At 42.7% G+C, this 19962-nt stretch overlaps 1 protein-coding gene across 1 annotated transcript in view; it reads left to right on the forward strand.

Annotated features, from left to right (window-relative positions):
- GUCA1B (guanylate cyclase activator 1B) overlaps positions 1–18988 on the forward strand; it is a 56362-nt gene extending 37374 nt beyond the window's left edge. The window contains exons 3-4 of the mRNA XM_073667098.1: positions 3864–3978; positions 13882–18988. Coding sequence (XP_073523199.1) covers positions 3864–3978; positions 13882–14009 — 243 coding nt within the window. The 3' untranslated portion in view covers positions 14010–18988. The remainder of the gene's footprint in view (positions 1–3863; positions 3979–13881) is intronic.
- Positions 18989–19962: the final 974 nt, after the last annotated feature.

The raw sequence follows: 19962 nt of genomic DNA on the forward strand, positions 1-19962 counted from the left end.
GCAGGGGGTACGGGTCGATACCTCTCTTTTATGGGAGGATGGTCTCCCGTGGGGATGTGGTGTTCTACCCCCTTGACTCGCCCGAAGTCTAACGGGTGTTTACTAAACACTCTCTCGTACTCTTGAACCACCCGATAGACTCCCTGTTTCTGGTGTGAGGGAGTGGAGTCAGTACCCAAATGTAGTTGCTGACACCAGTCCTCCATTGTTTTCTTAGAGCCGTTACCTTCCTCCGGGTGAGATGGAGGCAAGGGTTCCACAGATTGTATAGCATTTTGGTTAATGGTATATAATTTGGCTAGCGTGGCATACCGGGGCAGGTACACTTCCCTCTTCCCGATATTGATTATGCGAACGGGCACCCTCCCATGGCGTACATTAACCACCCCCCGTGCTGTCAAGATGGTGGGCCTACTGTCTGAGTAAACTGGTTCTACCATTGCCTGGTAATCTCTACCTCTCAGACCAATAGCTGCCCGGCACCAAATCATCATTTCACTTTTTGGGGGCATGGCAATAGGGAAAGGGTCACACATTCTCACGCTACCAATCTCACCGCCGGAGAGTTCCACCTGTTGCCGTCGCATCAGTGCCCGGATCTCTTTTTGGAGCACTCGCTGCTCGCCGGAGCTGGCGTTCTTGGCAACCTGCTGTAAAAGGAAAATCACCTCTGCAAGACAATTTTCAATTACATTAGTTCCTAGAGTTATCTTTAGGTGACTCTCGTGTTTGTCAATGTCTACAATGATCAGTCCCTGTGCTGCCAGTTCAACTCTACCAATTTTAATGGTCACCTCTTTAAATCCGATCTGTGGCACGGGCTGACCATTGCTGGCGATGATACTCAAGTCGTCGTCAGGGTAGCGGGTAATATCCGAGTCATTCCAGTACTGCTTGAAGAGCACGTACGGGATGGTGGTGACCTGTGACCCGGTGTCCAGTAGGGCACTCATAGGAATGCCATCCAGTACCACAGGCAAGACTGGACGTCCTCCCACATATTTGTCGCGCCAGTTCGATGGGCCTGATGATCTTTTTCCTAGGGGTTGGCCCTCTACCCTAGGTTGTGCCAGTTTAAAGGACAGTACCTTGCCATATGTCCGGGTTGATTACAGCGGCGGCAGATGGGTCGTCCGTCCTCGTTGTATCGGTCGCTGGGTCTTCCTCTGGCCGGTGGGGTCCTCCTTGGTCGACGCCACGGGATGTCCTCCGGTCCGGATGCCAGCTGGATCTTCCCTGGAGTAGAAACCTGTAAAGACTGCACAGTTCGGGTTAGCGCAGCAACGCTTTTAGCTAGCTCTTGGACCTGATGGTGCAGGTCTGGAGCCGGGTCATTGCTCAAAGCCTGCGCATCAGCTCCCACAGGCCCTGCCGACAAGGGCGCCGCCTCCTGGTGGTAAGTAGTAGTGGGGCGTCTGTGGGTCACAACGCCACCTGGTGCCGGTTCTCGGAGCACCCGGATGGCTCTGTCCTTGAACTGTGCAAATCCCAGATGAGGGTCCTGCAAGGCCATTGCCCGCAACTGGGTTCGGTGGGCATTGCAATATAAACCCTCTATAAATTGTTCAGTCAACAGCCTGTCCTCGTCTCCCACGCCGTCAGGGTCGGTCTGCTTAATGGCTCTCATGGCCTCTTGTAGGTTCAGGGCATAGTCCCTTATACTCTCATGTGCCCGCTGTTTGCACCCGTAGAATCTAAGCTTGATCTCGGCTGAGGTGCGGGTATCAAAGGTGTCCCTCAGCCGGGTTAGTATCCCTGCGACAGTCCTCCCCCCAGGTGGCCAGGACTTTACCTCCCTTCGGGCTGACCCAGTTAATTGGGCCACCAGGATGCTCACTTTTTGCTCTTCTGTGAGGGGGTACACCTGGAAGAGGCTATCCAGCTTTTCTCTAAAGTCATGCAGGGTATGTGACTCCCCTGAGTACTGGGGTAGCCAGGCCGCTCCCGGGATATAGGGCATGGTGAAAGGCATGACTGCAGCAGCGATGGCGCTGGCGGGGGTTGAGGCAGTGAAGCTCTCCTCCGTATCCGACATCCTCCTCCCCCCTAGTGGACCGTGGCCTACCTTGCGATGATCCTCTTCCGTAGGCCGCGGCTCCGCAGTAGATTGTCAGGGTTGAGGACCTTCCGTCGCGCTCCTGTGACGTCGGCGTCTGCTGGGCTCCTTCCAGGACCTTACGCGACGTCCGGACGTGAGGCGGGGCTTCAGTTCTCGCGCGCTTTCGGAGTCCACGCCCCTCTTCTTCCCGCGCGACGTCTTCAAGATGGCGTCCAACGGCGGGAAAACTCCACGGAAGGCGGGAAGAAGGCTGAAAATGGCGCCGGATGGCGGGAATCTTCACCACAGGTAAGTTTGAACAGTCTCTTTCAGGCACGCAGTACCCGGTGGTTGCGGGCACGAGATCCTGCCGACTACGCCAAAGGTTGACGCGCCCCTGGGCCTGTGTCGCGCTGCGTTGCGCACGCGGGAGCTTACCCGGAGCCGGATCTGTTGAGGGTTATAGTCTCGTGGCGGTGACCCGGTCCGTGCCCAGGGAGTCAAACTGAGCGGCGATGTATCAGCGGTAGATGTTGGACGACTACGCCACCCGTTGAGTACAGCTAAGGAGCTGCTGCTGCAGGGCAGACCGCTGAGGCCGGTGGTAGGATTGTGCAGCGTGATAGTATAACCCCCAACGGGAGGGGTATGGCCTCAGGGCAGCCGACGTGGATGATGGGGGTAGCAGGAACCACTCGGAGACGGTACGGTGTAGTTCAGGGTCTTTACTGGTGACAAAGATAGACCCTCCCGGAGTACTGGCTAGCGATTGGGGCCTGGTCAGTCCTTGAGCAGATGGGATCTCCCCTGGCCAGGCGGAGTTGTAGGCCTCCCAAACTAACTGTACTCTTCTGGCTACCTTGCTAGAGGCGGGTATAAGTAGCCCACGTCCCTGAGTGTACCGTGTGGTGCTCACCCGTATGGCCGGTGACTCGGGGCCTTCTAGTAGCTTCCGCTCCACGACGGCGGTGCTGGTCCCATGCGTGTGACCGTGCCTTCGGGTTTCTTGGCCAGAGGACCTGGAATCCCCTGCCTGACGGATTCTGCTGCTGGGTAGGAGTTAGTCCCCACAGCCTCGAACTCCGGGTCCGGTAAGAAATCTTCTCAGTCAGGGCGAGCTCTGCAGCTGCCAGCCCCTGACTCCTTGTAACACTGCTCCCACAGAGCTCCTGATGTTCTGTTCCTATATTTGCTTCTTTTCTCTGTCTCTACTTCTTCTCTACTCACTAACCCTGCCTCAGCCCTAGGTTTATATAGGGGAAGTTCTTCCCCTCCCAGGACTGGGCAGGAGGTGTGGCATGCATAGGATCCCTGACCAGGAGACCTCCCACCTGCTCTCAGACATAACATTGCTGTTACTGTGGAAACCAGATCCCTGGGGTGCCACACAATCACTATAAGTAATTGCCATTAGCACCACTTACAAAATGAAAGCGAATGAATTAGATAAGTTTACCCCCAAATGGCACATAATGAATGAATAAATGAAGAAAAAGAAAAGCCTCTTTACCCTGAAACCCAAAATAGGATACATCCATACCAACATATAAATGTATCAGCTTTCTGTTTTATATGTCAGTTCTTCACCATTTAGATAATGTAGATAAGAATGTTGCATTTGACTTACAGGAAACAAATATATTGAGAATGACGAGGACAATAAACATAAAGTACATTAGAAAGTTGGAAAGTTGTACATTTGTATAGTAAATAAGCTTTATTTACATAAAACCAACAAACACCTATAGCCAGATACAGTATATACCTATATACCACAGGGATTTTTCCTCTTTTTTGATAATAATCATGTTCATTTTTATTGCAGTCCATATACAACTTGAAGAAAGTTTGCCGCCAAGGTCTAGATGATCGGTCTCCATTGTTGTCACCTGAAGAAGTAGTGGATAGGATATTCCAGCTGGTGGATGAGAATGGAGATGGTACGATGCTCATTCAACCCAGATATACAATGCCTTGGAAAAGTATTCATACCCCATGAACTTTTCCACATATTTTTGCTTTACATCCACAAACTTAAATGTTATTTATTTTGATTTTATGTGATATACCAACACAAATGCAGCAAGTATTTGTGAAGTGTAAAATACCTAGACTCAAGTCTTTTGCAGCCTTTAACAGATTTTCCTTCAGAATTGCCATGTATTTAGCGCCATCCATCTTCCCATCAACTCTGCGCAGCTTCTCTATCTCTACTGAAGAAAAGCATCCCCACAGCATGATGCTGCCGCAACCATGTTTGATGTTGGGGATGGTGTTTTCAGGGAGATGTGCAGTGTTAGTTTTCCTCCACATTTAGCATTTTGGATTTAGCCCAAAAAGTTCTACTTTGTTTTCATCTGACTAGAGCACCTTCTTTCACATGCTAGCTGTGTCCCCTACATAGCTTTTTGCAAACTGCAAACAGAACTTCTTATGACTTGCTTTCAAAAATGGCACTCTTCTTGCCATTTTCCCATGGAGGTCAGAATTGTGGAGCATACAACTAATAGTTGTCCTGTGGACAAATTCTCTCACCTGAGCTGAGGATCTCTGCAGGTCCTCCAAAGTGACGATGGGCCTCTTGGCTGCTTATCTAATAAGTGTTCTCCTAGCTTGGGATGTCATTTTAGGTGGACGGCCATGTCTTGGTATATTTGCACTTGTGCCATACTTCTTCCATTTTTAGATGATGAATTTAACAGTGCTCCATGTATCATTTCCTTTAGGCTATGTGCCCACGATGCAGAAATGCTCAGAATTTTTTCCTGAGCATTTCTGCCTCTCCCTGGCAGAAAAAACGCATGCGGATTGTACATGCGGATTGTACATGTGGATTGTACATGTGTTTTTCCTACCAGGGACATGCGGATGTGAAGCGTTCTTCGCATGCATTTCCGCATGCGGGTTGACAAGAGCTTTCCAAGTGATTTTAGCATCACTTGGAAAGTGCTTTTCAACTTGGTCACACTATATAAATCCATGCAACCGGCATGGATTTATATAGTGTGTCCGAAAGAATGTTAAAAAAAAAATCTATACTTACCTTCCGATGGCCCCCGGAGTCTTTATTCGCTCCGTCCTGGCTTGACGGCAGCTCGCGGTACACTACACTGAAGGACCTGCCGTCATATGTCTATGACGTCAGCGCAGGTCCTTCAGTCCACCGTGATCTGCCGGCAAGCGAAGACAAGGAGACCGGGGGCCATCAGAAGGTAAATATAATATTTATTTTTTATTTTATTCTTTTTTTTTTTACAGGTTCTATGGTACCTGGGTCCGGAGGAGAGTCTCCTCTCCTCTAGACCTGGGTACCATCCGCACATTGGAAAGCATGCATTCCGCATGTCCTTATCTAGTGAAGCGTAATCCATGCGTTCCAATGCAAGTCAATGGCGGCGAAAATGCAGCTCTTCCGCGTAATAATTGGTAGTGCTGCGTTTTTTTCCCACAATGATAACCCGCAGCGGAAATTTCCGCAGCATGTGCAGGCCTTCTACCATGCATTTTTTAAGCGTTTCTGCAGCGTTTTTGCCGCTGCATAAACGCTTAAAAAGCGCATCGTGGGTACACCGCCTTCCACTTCACAAAAATTTTCTAATTTGTGTTGTTATATCACATAAAATCCCAATAAAATACATTTAAGTTTGTGGGTGAAACGTAAAAAAATGTGGAAAAGTTCACAAGATATGAATACTTTTTCAAGGCGCTGTATAGAATACTGGTCAAAAGTTTGGACACATATTCATTCAATGATTTTTCTTGCTTTTAATTAGAATAAATTCAGACTAAAGGTAGCAAAAGCACAAAGGGACACATATGGGAGCAAGGGGTAAAGAAACACATGTGAAACAAACCAGAAGAACGCCACTTTCTCCGAGAATCTCGCCATTCTGTGCCACCACTTCTCAGTGACATCACCACTCTGCAGACTGCATGGGCCACGCTGCGCTCTGCATGACACAGAAGTAACTTTTACAATGTAAGCCTAAAGAGAGTAAGAACAAGGCTATATAGGCTTTCATTGTAAGGCCACGGCCCCACTATCAGTATTAGGTCAGTAATTCGGTCAGTATTTTTTCTTAGGAGTGGAAGCCAAAACCAGGTGAAAATCAGAGAAAAGGTATATTAGAAACTAGTGCAACAATTCTGCATTTATCGCTCACTCCTGGTTTTGGCTCCCACTTCTGAGAAAAAATACTGACCAAATATTGATAGTGGGACTGTGGCCTAAAAGAAACTCCTGGCTCACACATAGAGCATAGAGTGATCCAGATAGTCTAAATTGGTGACCTTATTGAGATGAGAAGTGAAACAGCGCTGGATCCTGGAGGATATGCCAGTAGGTGAGTATATTAATACATAAACACTACACACCGAATACATATACAAACATTCAATATAAAAAAATATCCATTGGAGTGCTTCTTTAATGCTGCCTGAACCATGGGCAGTATGAAGCAGAGAAATGGGCATCATGGTGGCTCAGTGGATAGCACTGTTTTACTTTGCAGCGCTGGGGTCCTAGTTTCAAACCAAGGACAACATCTACAAGGAGTTTGTATGTTCTCCCTGTGTTTGTGTGGGTTTCCTCCAGGTACTCCAGTTTTCTCCCACACTCCAAAAACATACTTATAGAAAATGTAGCTTTTGAGTCCCAATTGGGACAGTGATAATGATGTCTGAAAAGCGCTGTGGAATTAATAACGCTATATAAGAGAGTAAAATATTAAGATTTCAGCTGTATCACATCTAATGTAGTGTACTTAATTATATGTACCAAATGTCCAGCTGGGGGTCTTTATGTAGGAGAGACAGGTCAAAAACTTAGGACAAGGATGAATCATCATCGCCACACAATAAAAGAAAAAAGAATAGATCTACCTGTAGCCAAGCATTTTTGTTCCCCTGATCACAGCATCAAAGACATGAAATTACTGGTATTAAAAGGTAACTTTAAATCTCAGAGATAAAGGAGAGTCTCTGAATATAAACTCATGGTGACCTTTGACACTTTCAGAGCAGGAATGAATGTGTCGCATGGATTTATGTCATTCTACATCAACTAAGGAATGTGCCCATCAGACTTGTGGGTTCATCACAACACTGCACCAAACAATAAAACTGTCATAGTCCTTATCTATGAACTGCTAAAATATTTACAGCCAGAAATGTTTATCTCTCCCATAGTAATAGCTCTGCTTTTCATCACCTGTCTCATCTATTGCATTATTTCTGTGCCCTATTGTGTATAAATATGTGACTCTTCATATTTTGGGTTATACTAGCCTGATGAAGAGGCCTGAGTAGTCTCGAAAGTTTGCAACCTGTTACCTTTTAATGTCTAACTGAAAAGATGGCATCAACCACTGAGGACTCTCAAATCGAAATATTTTTCTATCTACGGGCTAACACTGTACAAAACAAAAATATATACAGTATATCCATATATATATATATATATATATATATATATATATATACAGTATATATATATATATATATATATATATATTTTGCCCTGTATATAGGAGAGTAAAATAAATAAATGGCTGTGTGATTGTAACCAAGTATATATGTAGTTTGAAAAGCTGTAGAGGAATAATCAACCATGGCCCTTGGCTGGCATTTCCGTACCCCGCCACAGTTAACTGACAGGTCTCACCTATGTGTGTACATAAGGAGAGAACTATCTATCAACTTAAGTGGGGCAGGGCTCTTCAAACTATGTTTTTTTTAAATGCCGTGGAGTATCAGAGAAAGACATACCTAGCATGCTGCCAGGTTCTGATTAATACTGCCCACAGTTTGGGCAGCATGAATCTAGTGAAAGGTTCTTTTATTCTTTAGATTCCTCAAAGTACCTCCCTTTTATTATGATGACAACTTTACATACTCTTGGCATTCTATCAAGCATGTTCCTCAAGAGCTCATATGTGGAATCGCCGGCTATCAGAAAGTGTTTGTGACCATTAGGTGTTGTTTTGCAGAGGCAGTGTTGATACATAGTTCCATACACTGGTATTCTAAGCTAGAATATGGCAAGAACCATTCAACTAGGTTGAGAAATGACAATTCTTAATTCCATTAAGGTCTGCCAATCCATCACTCAATCTGGAAAAAATTGCTGGAACCTTGAAGGTATCCTCAAGTGCAACAATGAAAACACATAAGTAATATGTTAAAACTGGCTCTCATGAATACAGCCCCTGGAAAGGAAAAGGAAAGTTTAATAAATTTATCTGAGTTACCAGTCTCAAAATCCACAAATTGACTGCACCTGAGATAACAGCCCTCATAAATAATGCACAGACATGAAGCACAAGACACATCTCAACATCAACTGTCCAGAGGAGAGTGCAAGATGCAGGCCTTTATAGTCTAACTGCTGCAAGGAAGCCACTAATGAGGAACGCCAACAAGAAAAAGAGACTTATTTGGGCCAACCAACAAAAACACTGGACCTTAGATGATGGAAATATCTACTGTGGTCTGATGAGTTAAAATTTGAGATTTTTGTGTTTGAGAGATGCAGAAAAGGTAAGCAGATGGTTTCTACATGTTTGGTGCCCATTAATCTTTTCACGATGGGGCCAATTTTGGTTTTTGCTTTGTTTTTTTCCTCCCCTTCTTCCCAGAACCATAACTCTTTTATTTTTCTGTCCACATAGACATATGAGCACTTGTTTTTTGTGGGATGAGCTGTACTTTTGAATGACAGCTTTCATTTTATCACATAGTGTACTAGAAGATGAATAAAAAAATCCAAATGCAGTGAAGTTGTGAAAAAAATTCAATTCTGACATTGTTTTTTGTGAATTGTTTTTATGGTGTACATTTTATTGGAAAAATGACCTCGCAATATGATTCTCCTCATCAATACAATTATGTCAATAGCCAACGTGTCCAGTTTTTTTTTAATTTATTTTAGTGGTAAAAAAAAAATCATAAGTTTGCAAAAAAAATTTTTTGGGTTGGGTCGTCATTTTCCGAGACCTTTAACATTTTTATTTTTCTGCCGATGGAGCTGTGTGATGGCTTATTTTTTGTGGGGCGAGATGATGTTTTTATTAATACTATTTTGGGATAGATGTGACTTTTTGACTGCTTGTTTCAGAATTTTTTGTGGAATTTTGGCGACCAAAGCGATGTAATTTTGTCGTTCTTAAATTTTTTTTAGTTTACAGTGTTTCCCAATTGGGTTAATTGTTTTTATGTTTTGATGGATTGAACTTTTGTGAACGTGGCGATACCAGATATGTCTATTTTTTTAATTTTTAAAATATCTTTATTTTCAATGGGGGAAAAGGGGAGACGATTTGAACTTTCAATTTTTTTTTTACCTTTCACTGTTATTGTTAGCCCCCTTAGGCAACTTGAAGATGCGATTGTCCGATCGCTTATGCTATATACAGCGATGACACAGCATTGCTGCATATAGCAAAAATCACAGTCTCCTTCGATGCCCAGCCATAAGCAGGGTTTTAAAGACAGGCACGGGGGTCATCAGCTGACCCCTGGCTGTCATGACATCCCATCAGCGAACTGTGATCACATCACAGGCGCACCGATGGCCGGAGAGAATGATGGGCACACATGTATGTTAAATGCCGCTGACAGAGATTAACAGCGGCAATTAACAGGTTAACAGTCGCACAGCTCCACCCGTGATTGTTAGCAGCAGGTCCTGGCTATAATACACAGCCATCATCCGCAAGGTATGGGGAGGACTCGCTGTGTGAGCCCGCTCCATCTACTTCTGACTTGCGCCGCACATGTACGCTGGATGTCGTGAAGGGGTTAAGAAGCATAAAGGGGGATGTGTGATTGTAGCGGGGTGTTTTGCTAGTGACACTGTAGGTGATTTATTCAAAACTCAATGTACAGTTTCCTAGTGGGTGCATCCTTTGTTTTCAACATGACAATGACCAAAAACACACCTCCAGACTATGTAAGGGCTATATGACTAAGAAGAAGAGGGAAGGAGTACTGCATCAGTTGACATGGCCTCCACAATCACCTGACTTCAACCCAATTGAGGTGGTTTATGATGAGCTGAACTGCAGAGTGACGGAAAAGTAGCTAACAATTGCTCTGCACTTCAGGAAATTCCTTCAAGACTGTTGGAAAGCCGTAACACTACCTGATGAAGCAGCTTGAGAGAATGCCAAGGAGGTATGAAGCGACCATCATAGGAAAAGGAAGTAGTTTGAGGAACCTAAGGTTTAACACATATTCTGGTTTCTTTCATGTTTCTTTACTTCTTGCCTCCATATGTTTTCCCATCATGATTTTGCTGCCTTCAGTCTGAATCTATAATGTCTACATTCCAATAAGAACAAGCAATACCAACAGGTGTGTCCAAAGTTTTGACTGTTACTATATGTCTGGATACTTTTTTTATACGCTTCTGTCATTGGGCAAAAACATGATGCTTATTATGTTACATATTTTTGTTTCTCAACCAGCCTTTTTTTTTTGCATAATCAGCACTTTTTATAATATCTACAGTTATATGAAAAAGTTTGGGCACCCCTATTAATCTTAAGCTTAATGTTTTATAAAAATTTCAGTTTGATACAGTGCCTACAAGTAGTATTCAACCCCCTGCTGGTTTGATAAGATGCAAATAAGTTAGAGCCTTCAAACTGCAAACGAGAGTAGGTTTTATGAACAGAAGCATAAATCTTACAAACCAAAAAGTTATGTTGCTCAGTTGAATTTTATTAAATTTTAAACATAAAAGTGTGGGTCAATTATTATTCAACCCCTATCTATGTTTAATATTTTGTGGAATAACCCTTGTTTGCAATTACAGCTAATAATCGTCTTTTATAAGACCTGATCAGGCCGGCACAGGTCTGTGGAGTTATCTTGGCCCACTACTCCATGCAGATCTTCTCCAAGTTATCTAGGTTCTTTGGGTGTCTCATGTGGACTTTATTCTTGAGCTCCTTCCACAAGTTTTCAATTGGGTTAAGGTCAGGAGACTGACTAGGCCACTCCAACACCTTGACTTTTTCCCTCTTGAACCAGGCCTTGGTTTTCTTGGCTGTGTGCTTTGGGTCGTTGTCTTGTTGGAAGATGAAATTACGACCCATCTTAAGATCCTTGATGGAGGAGCGGAGGTTCTTGGCCAAAATCTCCAGGTAGGCCGTGCTATCCATCTTCCCATGGATGCGGACCAGATGGCCAGGCCCCTTGGCTGAGAAACAGCCCCACAGCATGATGCTGCCACCACCATGCTTGACTGTAGGGATGGTATTCTTGGGGTCGTATGCAGTGCCATCCAGTCTCCAAACGTCACGTGTGTGGTTGGCACCATAGATCTTGATCTTGGTCTCATCAGACCATAGAACCTTGAACCAGTCTGTCTCAGAGTCCTCCAAGTGATCATGAGCAAACTGTAGACGAGCCTTGACATGACGCTTTGAAAGTAAAGGTACCTTACGGGCTCATCTGGAACGGAGACCATTGCGGTGGAGTACGTTACTTATGGTATTGACTGAACCCAATGTCCCCACTGCCATGAGATCTTCCCGGAGCTCCTTCCTTGTTGTCCTTGGGTTAGCCTTGACTCTTCGGACAAGCCTGGCCTCGGCACGGGAGGACACTTTCAAAGGCTGTCCAGGCCGTGGAAGGCTAACAGTAGTTTCATAAGCCTTCCACTTACGGATGATGCTCCCAACAGTGGAGACAGGTAGGCCCAACTCCTTGGAAAGGGTTTTGTACCCCTTGCCAGCCTTGTGACCCTCCACGATCTTGTCTCTGATGGCCTTGGATGCTCCTTTGTCTTTCCCATGTTGACCATGTCTGAGTGCTGTTCACAAGTTTGGGGAGGGTCTTAAATAGTCAGAAAAGGCTGGCAAAAGAGATCTTTAATCCACACATGTGAAGCTCATTATTCTTGGTGCCTGAACTACTTCTTAATACTTTAGGGGGACCAAACAGAATTCTTGTGGTTTGAGGGGTTGAATAATAAATGACACTCTGAATTAACTTTTAACGTTTAAAAAAAAAAAAAAAAAGTTGCTGCAGTGCATTTCCCACTTCCAGGCTGATCTACAGTACAAATGTCACAATGCCAAGTTAATTCCGCATGTGTCAACCAGCTAAATCTGCAGGGGGTTGAATACTACTTGTAGGCACTGTATATGTAATAACTGTTGGACACAGTAATGTTTCTGCCTTGAAATGAGGTTTATTGTACTAACAGAAAATGTGCAATCTGCATTCAAACAAAATTTGACAGGTGCATAAGTATGGGCACCCTTATCATTTTCTTGTTTTAAATACTCCTACCTACTTTTTACTGACTTACTAAAGCACTTTTTTTGGTTTTGTAACCTCACTAAGCTTTGAACTTCATAGCCATGTGTATGCAATCATGAGAAAAGCTACTTAAAGTGGCCACTTGCAAGTTGTTCTCCTGTTTGAATCTCCTCTGAAGAGTGGCATCATGGGCTCCTCAAAACAACTGTCAAATGATCTGAAAATAAAGATTATTCAACATAGTTGTTCAGGGGAAGGATACAAAAAGCTGTCTCAGAGATTTAACCTGTCAGTTTCCACTGTGAGGAACATAGTAAGGAAATGGAAGAACACAGGGACAGTTCTTCTTAAGGCCAGAAGTGGCAGGCCAAGAAAAACATCAGAAAGGCAGAGAAGAAGAATGGTGAAATTAGCCAAGGACAATCCTCAGACCACCTCCAGAGAGCTGCAGCATCAACTTGCTGCAGATGGTGTCACTGTGCATCGGTCAACTATACAACGCACTTTGCACAAGGAGAAGCTGTATGGGAGAGTGATGCGAAAGAAGCAGTTTCTGCAAGCACGCCAAAAACGGAGTCGGCTGAGGTATGCAAAAGCACATTTGGAGAAGCCAATTTATTTTTGGAAGAAGGTCCTGTGGACTGATGAAACCAAGATTGAGTTGTTTGGTCATACAAAAAGGCGTTATGCATGGTGGCAAAAAAACACAGAATTCCAAGAAAAACACTTGCTACCCACAGTAAAATTTGGTGGAGGTTCCATCATGCTTTGGGGCTGTGTGGCCAATGCCGGCACCGGGAATCTTGTTAAAGTTGAGGGACGCATGGATTCCACTCAGTATCAGCAGATTCTTGACAATAATGTTCAAGAATCAGTGACAAAGTTGAAGTTACACAGGGGATGGATCTTTCAGCAAGACAATGATCCAAAACACCGCTCCAAATCTACTCAGGCATTCATGCAGAGGAACAATTACAATGTTCTGGAATGGCCATCCCAGTCCCCAGACCTGAATATCATTGAACATCTGTGGGATCATTTGAAGAGGGCTGTCCATGCTCGGCGACCATCAAACTTAACTGAACTGGAATTGTTTTGTAAAGAGGAATGGTCAAAAATACCTTCATCCAGGATCCAGGAAATCATTAAAAGCTACAGGAAGCGACTAGAGGCTGTTATTTTTGCAAAAGGAGGATCTACTAAATATTAATGTCACTTTTCTGGTGAGGTGCCCATACTTATGCACCTGTCAAATTTTGTTTGAATGCAGATTGCACATTTTCTGTTAGTACAATAAACCTCATTTCAAGGCAGAAACATTACTGTGTCCAACAGTTATTACATATATCAAACTGAAATAGCTGTTGCAAAAACACCAATTTTTATAAAACATAAAGCTTAAGATTAATAGGGGTGCCCAAACTTTTTCATATAACTGTATATATTAGAAATCATCAATATTTTAGCCAAGACGTTTTTGAGACATTCTTCATATTTATTTAATATTTATGGCTACATATTTTGGTTTCTGTGTGCGTATATAGATATGATTTTTTTTGTTACTTTCTTTACAGGCCAACTGTCTCTAGATGAATTTATAGACGGGGCTCGCAAAGACAAGTGGGTGATGAAGATGCTTCAGATGGATGTGAGTCCTGGCAGCTGGATTACTGAGCAGAGGAGAAAAAGTGCTCTGTTTTAATGTGGACTATATTATTATTGCTTTTTCCAAAAATCTAAAGAGCTCCATGGAGTTTGAGACTTCTCAGAAAGATTTGAGCCATCTGGTTTTGAAGGTGTAGAGTCACATGGATCAAACACTGGATGTCTGAGCTTGATATCTATAGTAGCAGTACTAATCAGAGATTATTATAAATTTGAATGTGTCTTCTGATTTATAATCTCTATTATCATGTTCCTGAGATCCATGGATTCTATGAATTATTTTGCAATGTGACCAGGCATCTTATCAATCCTTATCTCTGTACAACATAAATGTTGTAGTGGCCATTGTGTTGGTAGGTTGCTCAATTGCTATTATTCTGCAATCTCAAATGATACTTATGGATTTTTGCAATGAACATTTAACTCGGAAGTGAATTTTGTATGTCTTTAATTATTTGCTTCTTAATACTCAGTAAAAATGATCATTGAAATCTGTGTAACAACCTAAACCGATTTTGACACTTACAGTCCTACTCATCATTAGTGGCACCCATGAAGTTTAAATACATAATGTGGAATATTTCCGGAAAAAATGAATCAAGTGAAACAGTTGTTTTGTATAGAGCACTCGTGTTAAATACAAAAGAGCAAATGATAAACAATAATTTAAAACAAAAAACAATGGGAGGGAAAAATAGAAAAACCTAAAGCTTGCTGTTTCACTGGTATTCGCACCCTTTACATTAATTTATTATGGAAACACATTTTGACTCGCCTGTAGTAAATCACAAAAGAGATTCTCCCGTGATTAATTGTCGGTGCCCATGTGACATGAATTAGCTAATGAATGTTGACTTCAGTGTTTTAAAAAACCACATGGTAGGCCCTGTTCCTTTGTCATAATGGTGAAGACAAAGGAGCTGTCTGAGGACATCAGAACGGCTATTAATAGCAAACAGAAGATTTCCAAAGGGTATAAGGCCATCTCCAAAGACCTTGATATACCAGTTTCAACAGTGCACAATGTTATTAAGAAGTTTGTCTAGCATGGAGCCATCAAGAACCTCCCTGGACGTGGTAAAGAGGAAAATTGACAAGAGATGTCTTCGAAGGTTGGTGCGAATGGTGGAAAAAAATACCATGTCAAACATCCAAAGACCTGAAGGCCAACCTGGAACAGTCTGGGGTCATGGTTTCAACAAGTACCATATGCCGCACACTAAACGAAGCAGAGCTTTATGGGCGAAGGCCAAGGAAGAAAACATTGCTGAAGAAAAGACATAGAAAGGAACGACTGATCTTTGCCAAAGAGTACCTTGACAAACTACAAACCTTCTGGGAAAATGTTCTGTGGACAGATGAAACAAAACTTTAGCTTTTTGGCAATGCAAACCAACAGTTTGTTTGAAGACTTCACAATGAAACTTATAAGGAAAAGAACACCTTACCAACAGTTAAGCATGGTGGAGGATCCATAATGATGTGGGGTTGCTGTGCTAGGTCTGGTACTGGAGGCCTTGACCGTATCACATGAATCATGAAATCAGAGAATTATCAAGAGATTTTAGCGCGAAATGTCCTACCCAGTGTAAGAAAACTTTGTTTGAGTCGAAGATCATGGGTCCTCCATCAAGACAATGACCCAAAGAACACATCCAAAAGTACACAGAAATGGTTGAAAAATAAAAAAATTACTGTTTTTAAATGGCCAGCAATGAGCCCTGACCTCAATCCCATTGAAAATCTTTGGGGTGATCTGAAATCTGCCATTGGGAAAAAGAACCCTGCAAACATTCAAGAGCTTGAGCAAACTGCAATGGAAGAGTGGGAGAAAATTCCAGCAGAGAAGTGCAAGAAGCTTATAGATGGCTACAAGAAACGTTTGGAGGCTGTCATCAATGCCAAAGGCTGTGCAACCAAGTATTAATTAGGGGTGCCTTTATTGCTGCACATGCTGTTTATTCTGTTTCTTCTTTGAAATTGCAACATCGAAGTAGAAAAACAATGTTTTATTAGTTTGGACCACTAATTAAAAATGCTGAGGAAGTAATTTTGGTACATTTCCATTTATTTCTAAAGATATTGTACAGTCTATGTAAAAAATGAAGGAGGGCCAATAATGGTGAGCAGCACTGTATGTGACCAACTATGCAGCTTTTAACAGGCCAAGAAAATGATCCCTGTTGCTCCTTAGCAGCAAAGAACACTGCCAAAGAATGCCACCTTAGCTAATTTGTACTGAAAGATCTCTTCTATATGGCAATACCACGTAGAGGAGGCTGTACGGGGGCGAACAGAACATTCTGCAAGAACTCAGTGTGCTGTTATATGGTGTTCTTTGTAGTGTTGTATGTTGGAGATATTCTTCCCTAAAAGCGATACTTCCTGGGGGAAATAATTAAGAATACCACTATTTTTTCTGCATGGAATCAATTGTAAAAATTGTCAGTATGCTTCTATATTAAATCAGAGCCAAACACATTGGGACATTGGAGTCCCATAGAAGTTTTAATATGACTATGTTCAATTATGTCCTTGAGAATTTAGTAATGACATCAGTTTGTAGTTGTTTGCTAAGGAGCAGCTGAGATCTCTTTGTCTCTACACAAGTGAACCAACTTTTAAGCTATACAGAATGCAGTATACATAAATGGTATGGGGAGGCAATATTACTTGGCCTCTTATGCTTTACACTTGCATTCTGTTTAGCTGGTCTATTTAGGCTGGGTTCACCACATTGCAGCGGAGACTAATGACTGCGCGGTAAACTGACCTTAATGGCATAATCATGCGGCCATCAATCTCCGCACTTCTTTGGATATGTTCAATCATATCATCTATTGTTTGTGGATATTTTCGGCACAAAATCTGCAACACTTCAAGTCAATCCATTGCACGTTGTTTTTCTGTGCGTTTTTTGTTGCGGATTGTGTTGCAGGTCTTTCAGATGACATGCATAAATCAATGGGTATTCCTTCTTCAAGTTTGCTCAAGGGTATGTACTTTTTCTTTGTAAAGGGTTGTCATTTCATCTGGCATATACTTTAACCCCTTTACAACCTATGATGTACTAATACGCGTTTGTGCACTGGGCTTTAAAAGCCTGTGCCATATTAGTACGTCATCGCGATCGCGCCCGCACACAGGCTGTGCGGGTGCGATCGCCGCCGCGTGTCAGCTGATTGTCACAGCTGACACCCGGTGCTATGTGCAGGGAGCGGTCCCGCACCGCTCCCAGCACATTAACCCCCGCAATACTGCGATCGAAGTCGATCGCAGCATTGCGGTGGCAAGGGGAGGTGATCGGTATACTCACCTCCTCTTCCGGCCTCCAGCGCTGTCTGCCGCGGCTTCCAGGATGTTGCCATGACGACCTGATGTCGTTATGACAACATCCGTGTCACCAGACAGCAGGAAGATTTTTTGGACATGCGCAGTGCATTTCCAAATTATCTTCTCCCTGTCCAGCGCTGACAGCCTGCACGGCACAGGGATGGTGCGTCATTCCTGTGCCATGCAGGCGATCAGAGAAAAAAAAGTTAAAGTCCCAGAGTGGGACAAAGTAAACAAGTTAAAAAACTGTCTAAAAGTGGAAAAAAAAAAAAAAAAATTGTAAAAATATTAAAAAAAAAAATAAAAAAAAATAATCCACCAAAAATAAAAATATAATGTACCCATCAATAAATATTATGAAAAAAACAAACAATAAAAGTACACATATTTGGTATTGCCGTGTCTGGAACGACCTGACCTATAAAACTGTCCCACCAGTTAACCCCTTCAGTGAACACGGTAAAAAAAATAAATAAAAAGCGAAGCAAAAAACAATGCTTTATCACCATACCGCCAAACAAAAAATGGAATAACACGCGATCAAAAAGACGAATATGAATAAAAATACTACCGCTGAAAACGTCATCTCGTCCCACAAAAAACAAGCCACCATACAGCTCCATCAGCCGAAAAATAAAAAAGTTATAGCTCTCAGAATAAAGCGATGCTAAAAAATATTTTTTTCTATAAAATAGCTTTTATTGTGTAAATGCGCCAAAACATAGAAAAACTATATAAATATGGTACCACTGTAAACGTACTGACCCAAAAAATAAAGCTGCCTTATCAATTTTACCACACGCGGAACAGAATAAAAAAATAAAAAAAAAACAGTTCCTGAATTGTTGGTTTTTGTTTATTCTGCCTCCCAAAAATCGGAATAAAAAGCGATCAAAAAATGTCACGTGCCTGAAAATGGCACCAATAAAAACATCAACTCATCCCGCAAAAAAACAAGCCGTCACATGACTCTGTCGGCCAAAATATGGAAAAATTATAGCTCTCAAAATATGGCGATGCAAAAACTAGATTTTACAAAAAAATGCGTCTTTTAGTGTGTGACAGCTGTCAATCATAAAAACCACATATGATTCTGGTATCGCTGTAATCGCACTGACCCGAAGAATAAAGTCATCTAATCACTTATACTGCACGAGGAACGGCGTAAAAAATTAAACTCTCGGGTTGGGGTTAGGGTTGTCATGGGGTTAGGATTTTTTTCAAAAGTAAGAAAAAAAGATGGCGATATGGTGACTAGTGTTGAGCGCAAGTGCTCGCTACTTGAGTTTGCATCGGGTGCTCTGGTATGCATTGAGTATCGTGGGTATTTGAGTGACATCCTCGAGTCTCTGCCCCATATGCTTCGCGGCCAAAAAAACTTTGCGGGGATTGCCTGCCATGCACGAGCGATCCCCGCATGTTTTTTTTTGGGTGTCTAATAACCGTGAAACATGCGGAGCAGGGACTCGAGCATGTCACTCGAGCACACGCAGTACATGGTGCATACCCAAGTACCCGATGCAAACTCAAGTAGCGAGTACTTGCGCTCAAGACTAATGACAACTTATTCAATATGATGACCTAATGTTATCAAATTCTGTGTCGTACCTCTGGGTTTAAAATGTTCACTATACCCCTTGATAAAATCCTTGAGGGGTCTAGTTTCCAAAATGAGGTCACTTGTGGGGGAGCTCCAATGTTTAGGCACACAGGGGCTCTCCAAACGCAACATGGTGTCCGCTAACAATTTGAGCGGATTTTCCATTCAATTTGTTAGCGGACACCATGTTGCGTTTGGAGAGCCCCTGTGTGTCTAAACATTGGAGCTCCCCCACAAGTGACCCCATTTTGGAAACTAGACCCCCCAAGTCACATATATAGATGCATAGTGAGCACTTGGAACCCCCAGGTGCGTCACAAATTGATTCGTAAAAATGAAAAAGTGAAAAAAAAAATACTTTTTCATTTTTACGGATTAATTTGTGAAGCACCTGGGGGTTCAAAATGCGCACCACCCATCTAGATAAGTTCCCAGGGGGGGGTCTAGTTTCCAAAATGGGGTCACTTGTGGCTGGTTTCCACTGTTTAGGCATATCAGGAGCTCTCCAAACACAACATGGTGTCCGCTAATTATTCAAGCAAATATTACAATCAAAAAGTCAAATGGTGCTCCTTCCCTTCCGAGCCCTGCTGTGCGCCCAAACAGTGTTTTTTCCCCACATATGGGGTATCTGCGTGCCCAGGGGAAATTGCACAACAAATTTTGGGGTCCATTTTTTCCTGTTACCCCTGCGAAAATAAAAAAATTTGGGTCTAAAGTAACATTTTTTGTGAAAAAAGTTAAATGTTCATTTTTTTCTTCCACATTCCAAAAATTCCTGTGAAGCACCTGAAGGGTTAATAAAGTTCTTGAATGTGGTTTTGAGCACCTTGAGGGGTGCAGTTTTTAGAATGGTGTCACTTTTGGGTATTTTCTGTCATAAAGACGCCTCAAAGTTACTTCAAATGTGATGTGGTCACTAAAAAAATGGTTTTGTAAATTTTGTTGGAAAAATCAGAAATCGCTGATCAACTTTTAACCCTTATAGCTTCCTAGCAAAAAAAAATGTTGGTTCCAAAATTGTGCTGATGTAAAGTAAACATGTGGGAAATGTTAT

Source organism: Phyllobates terribilis, unplaced genomic scaffold (assembly GCF_046119375.1).
Source record: "Phyllobates terribilis strain yellow unplaced genomic scaffold, ASM4611937v1 Scaffold_2__4_contigs__length_985480577, whole genome shotgun sequence".
Classification (NCBI taxonomy): Eukaryota; Metazoa; Chordata; class Amphibia; order Anura; family Dendrobatidae; genus Phyllobates; species Phyllobates terribilis.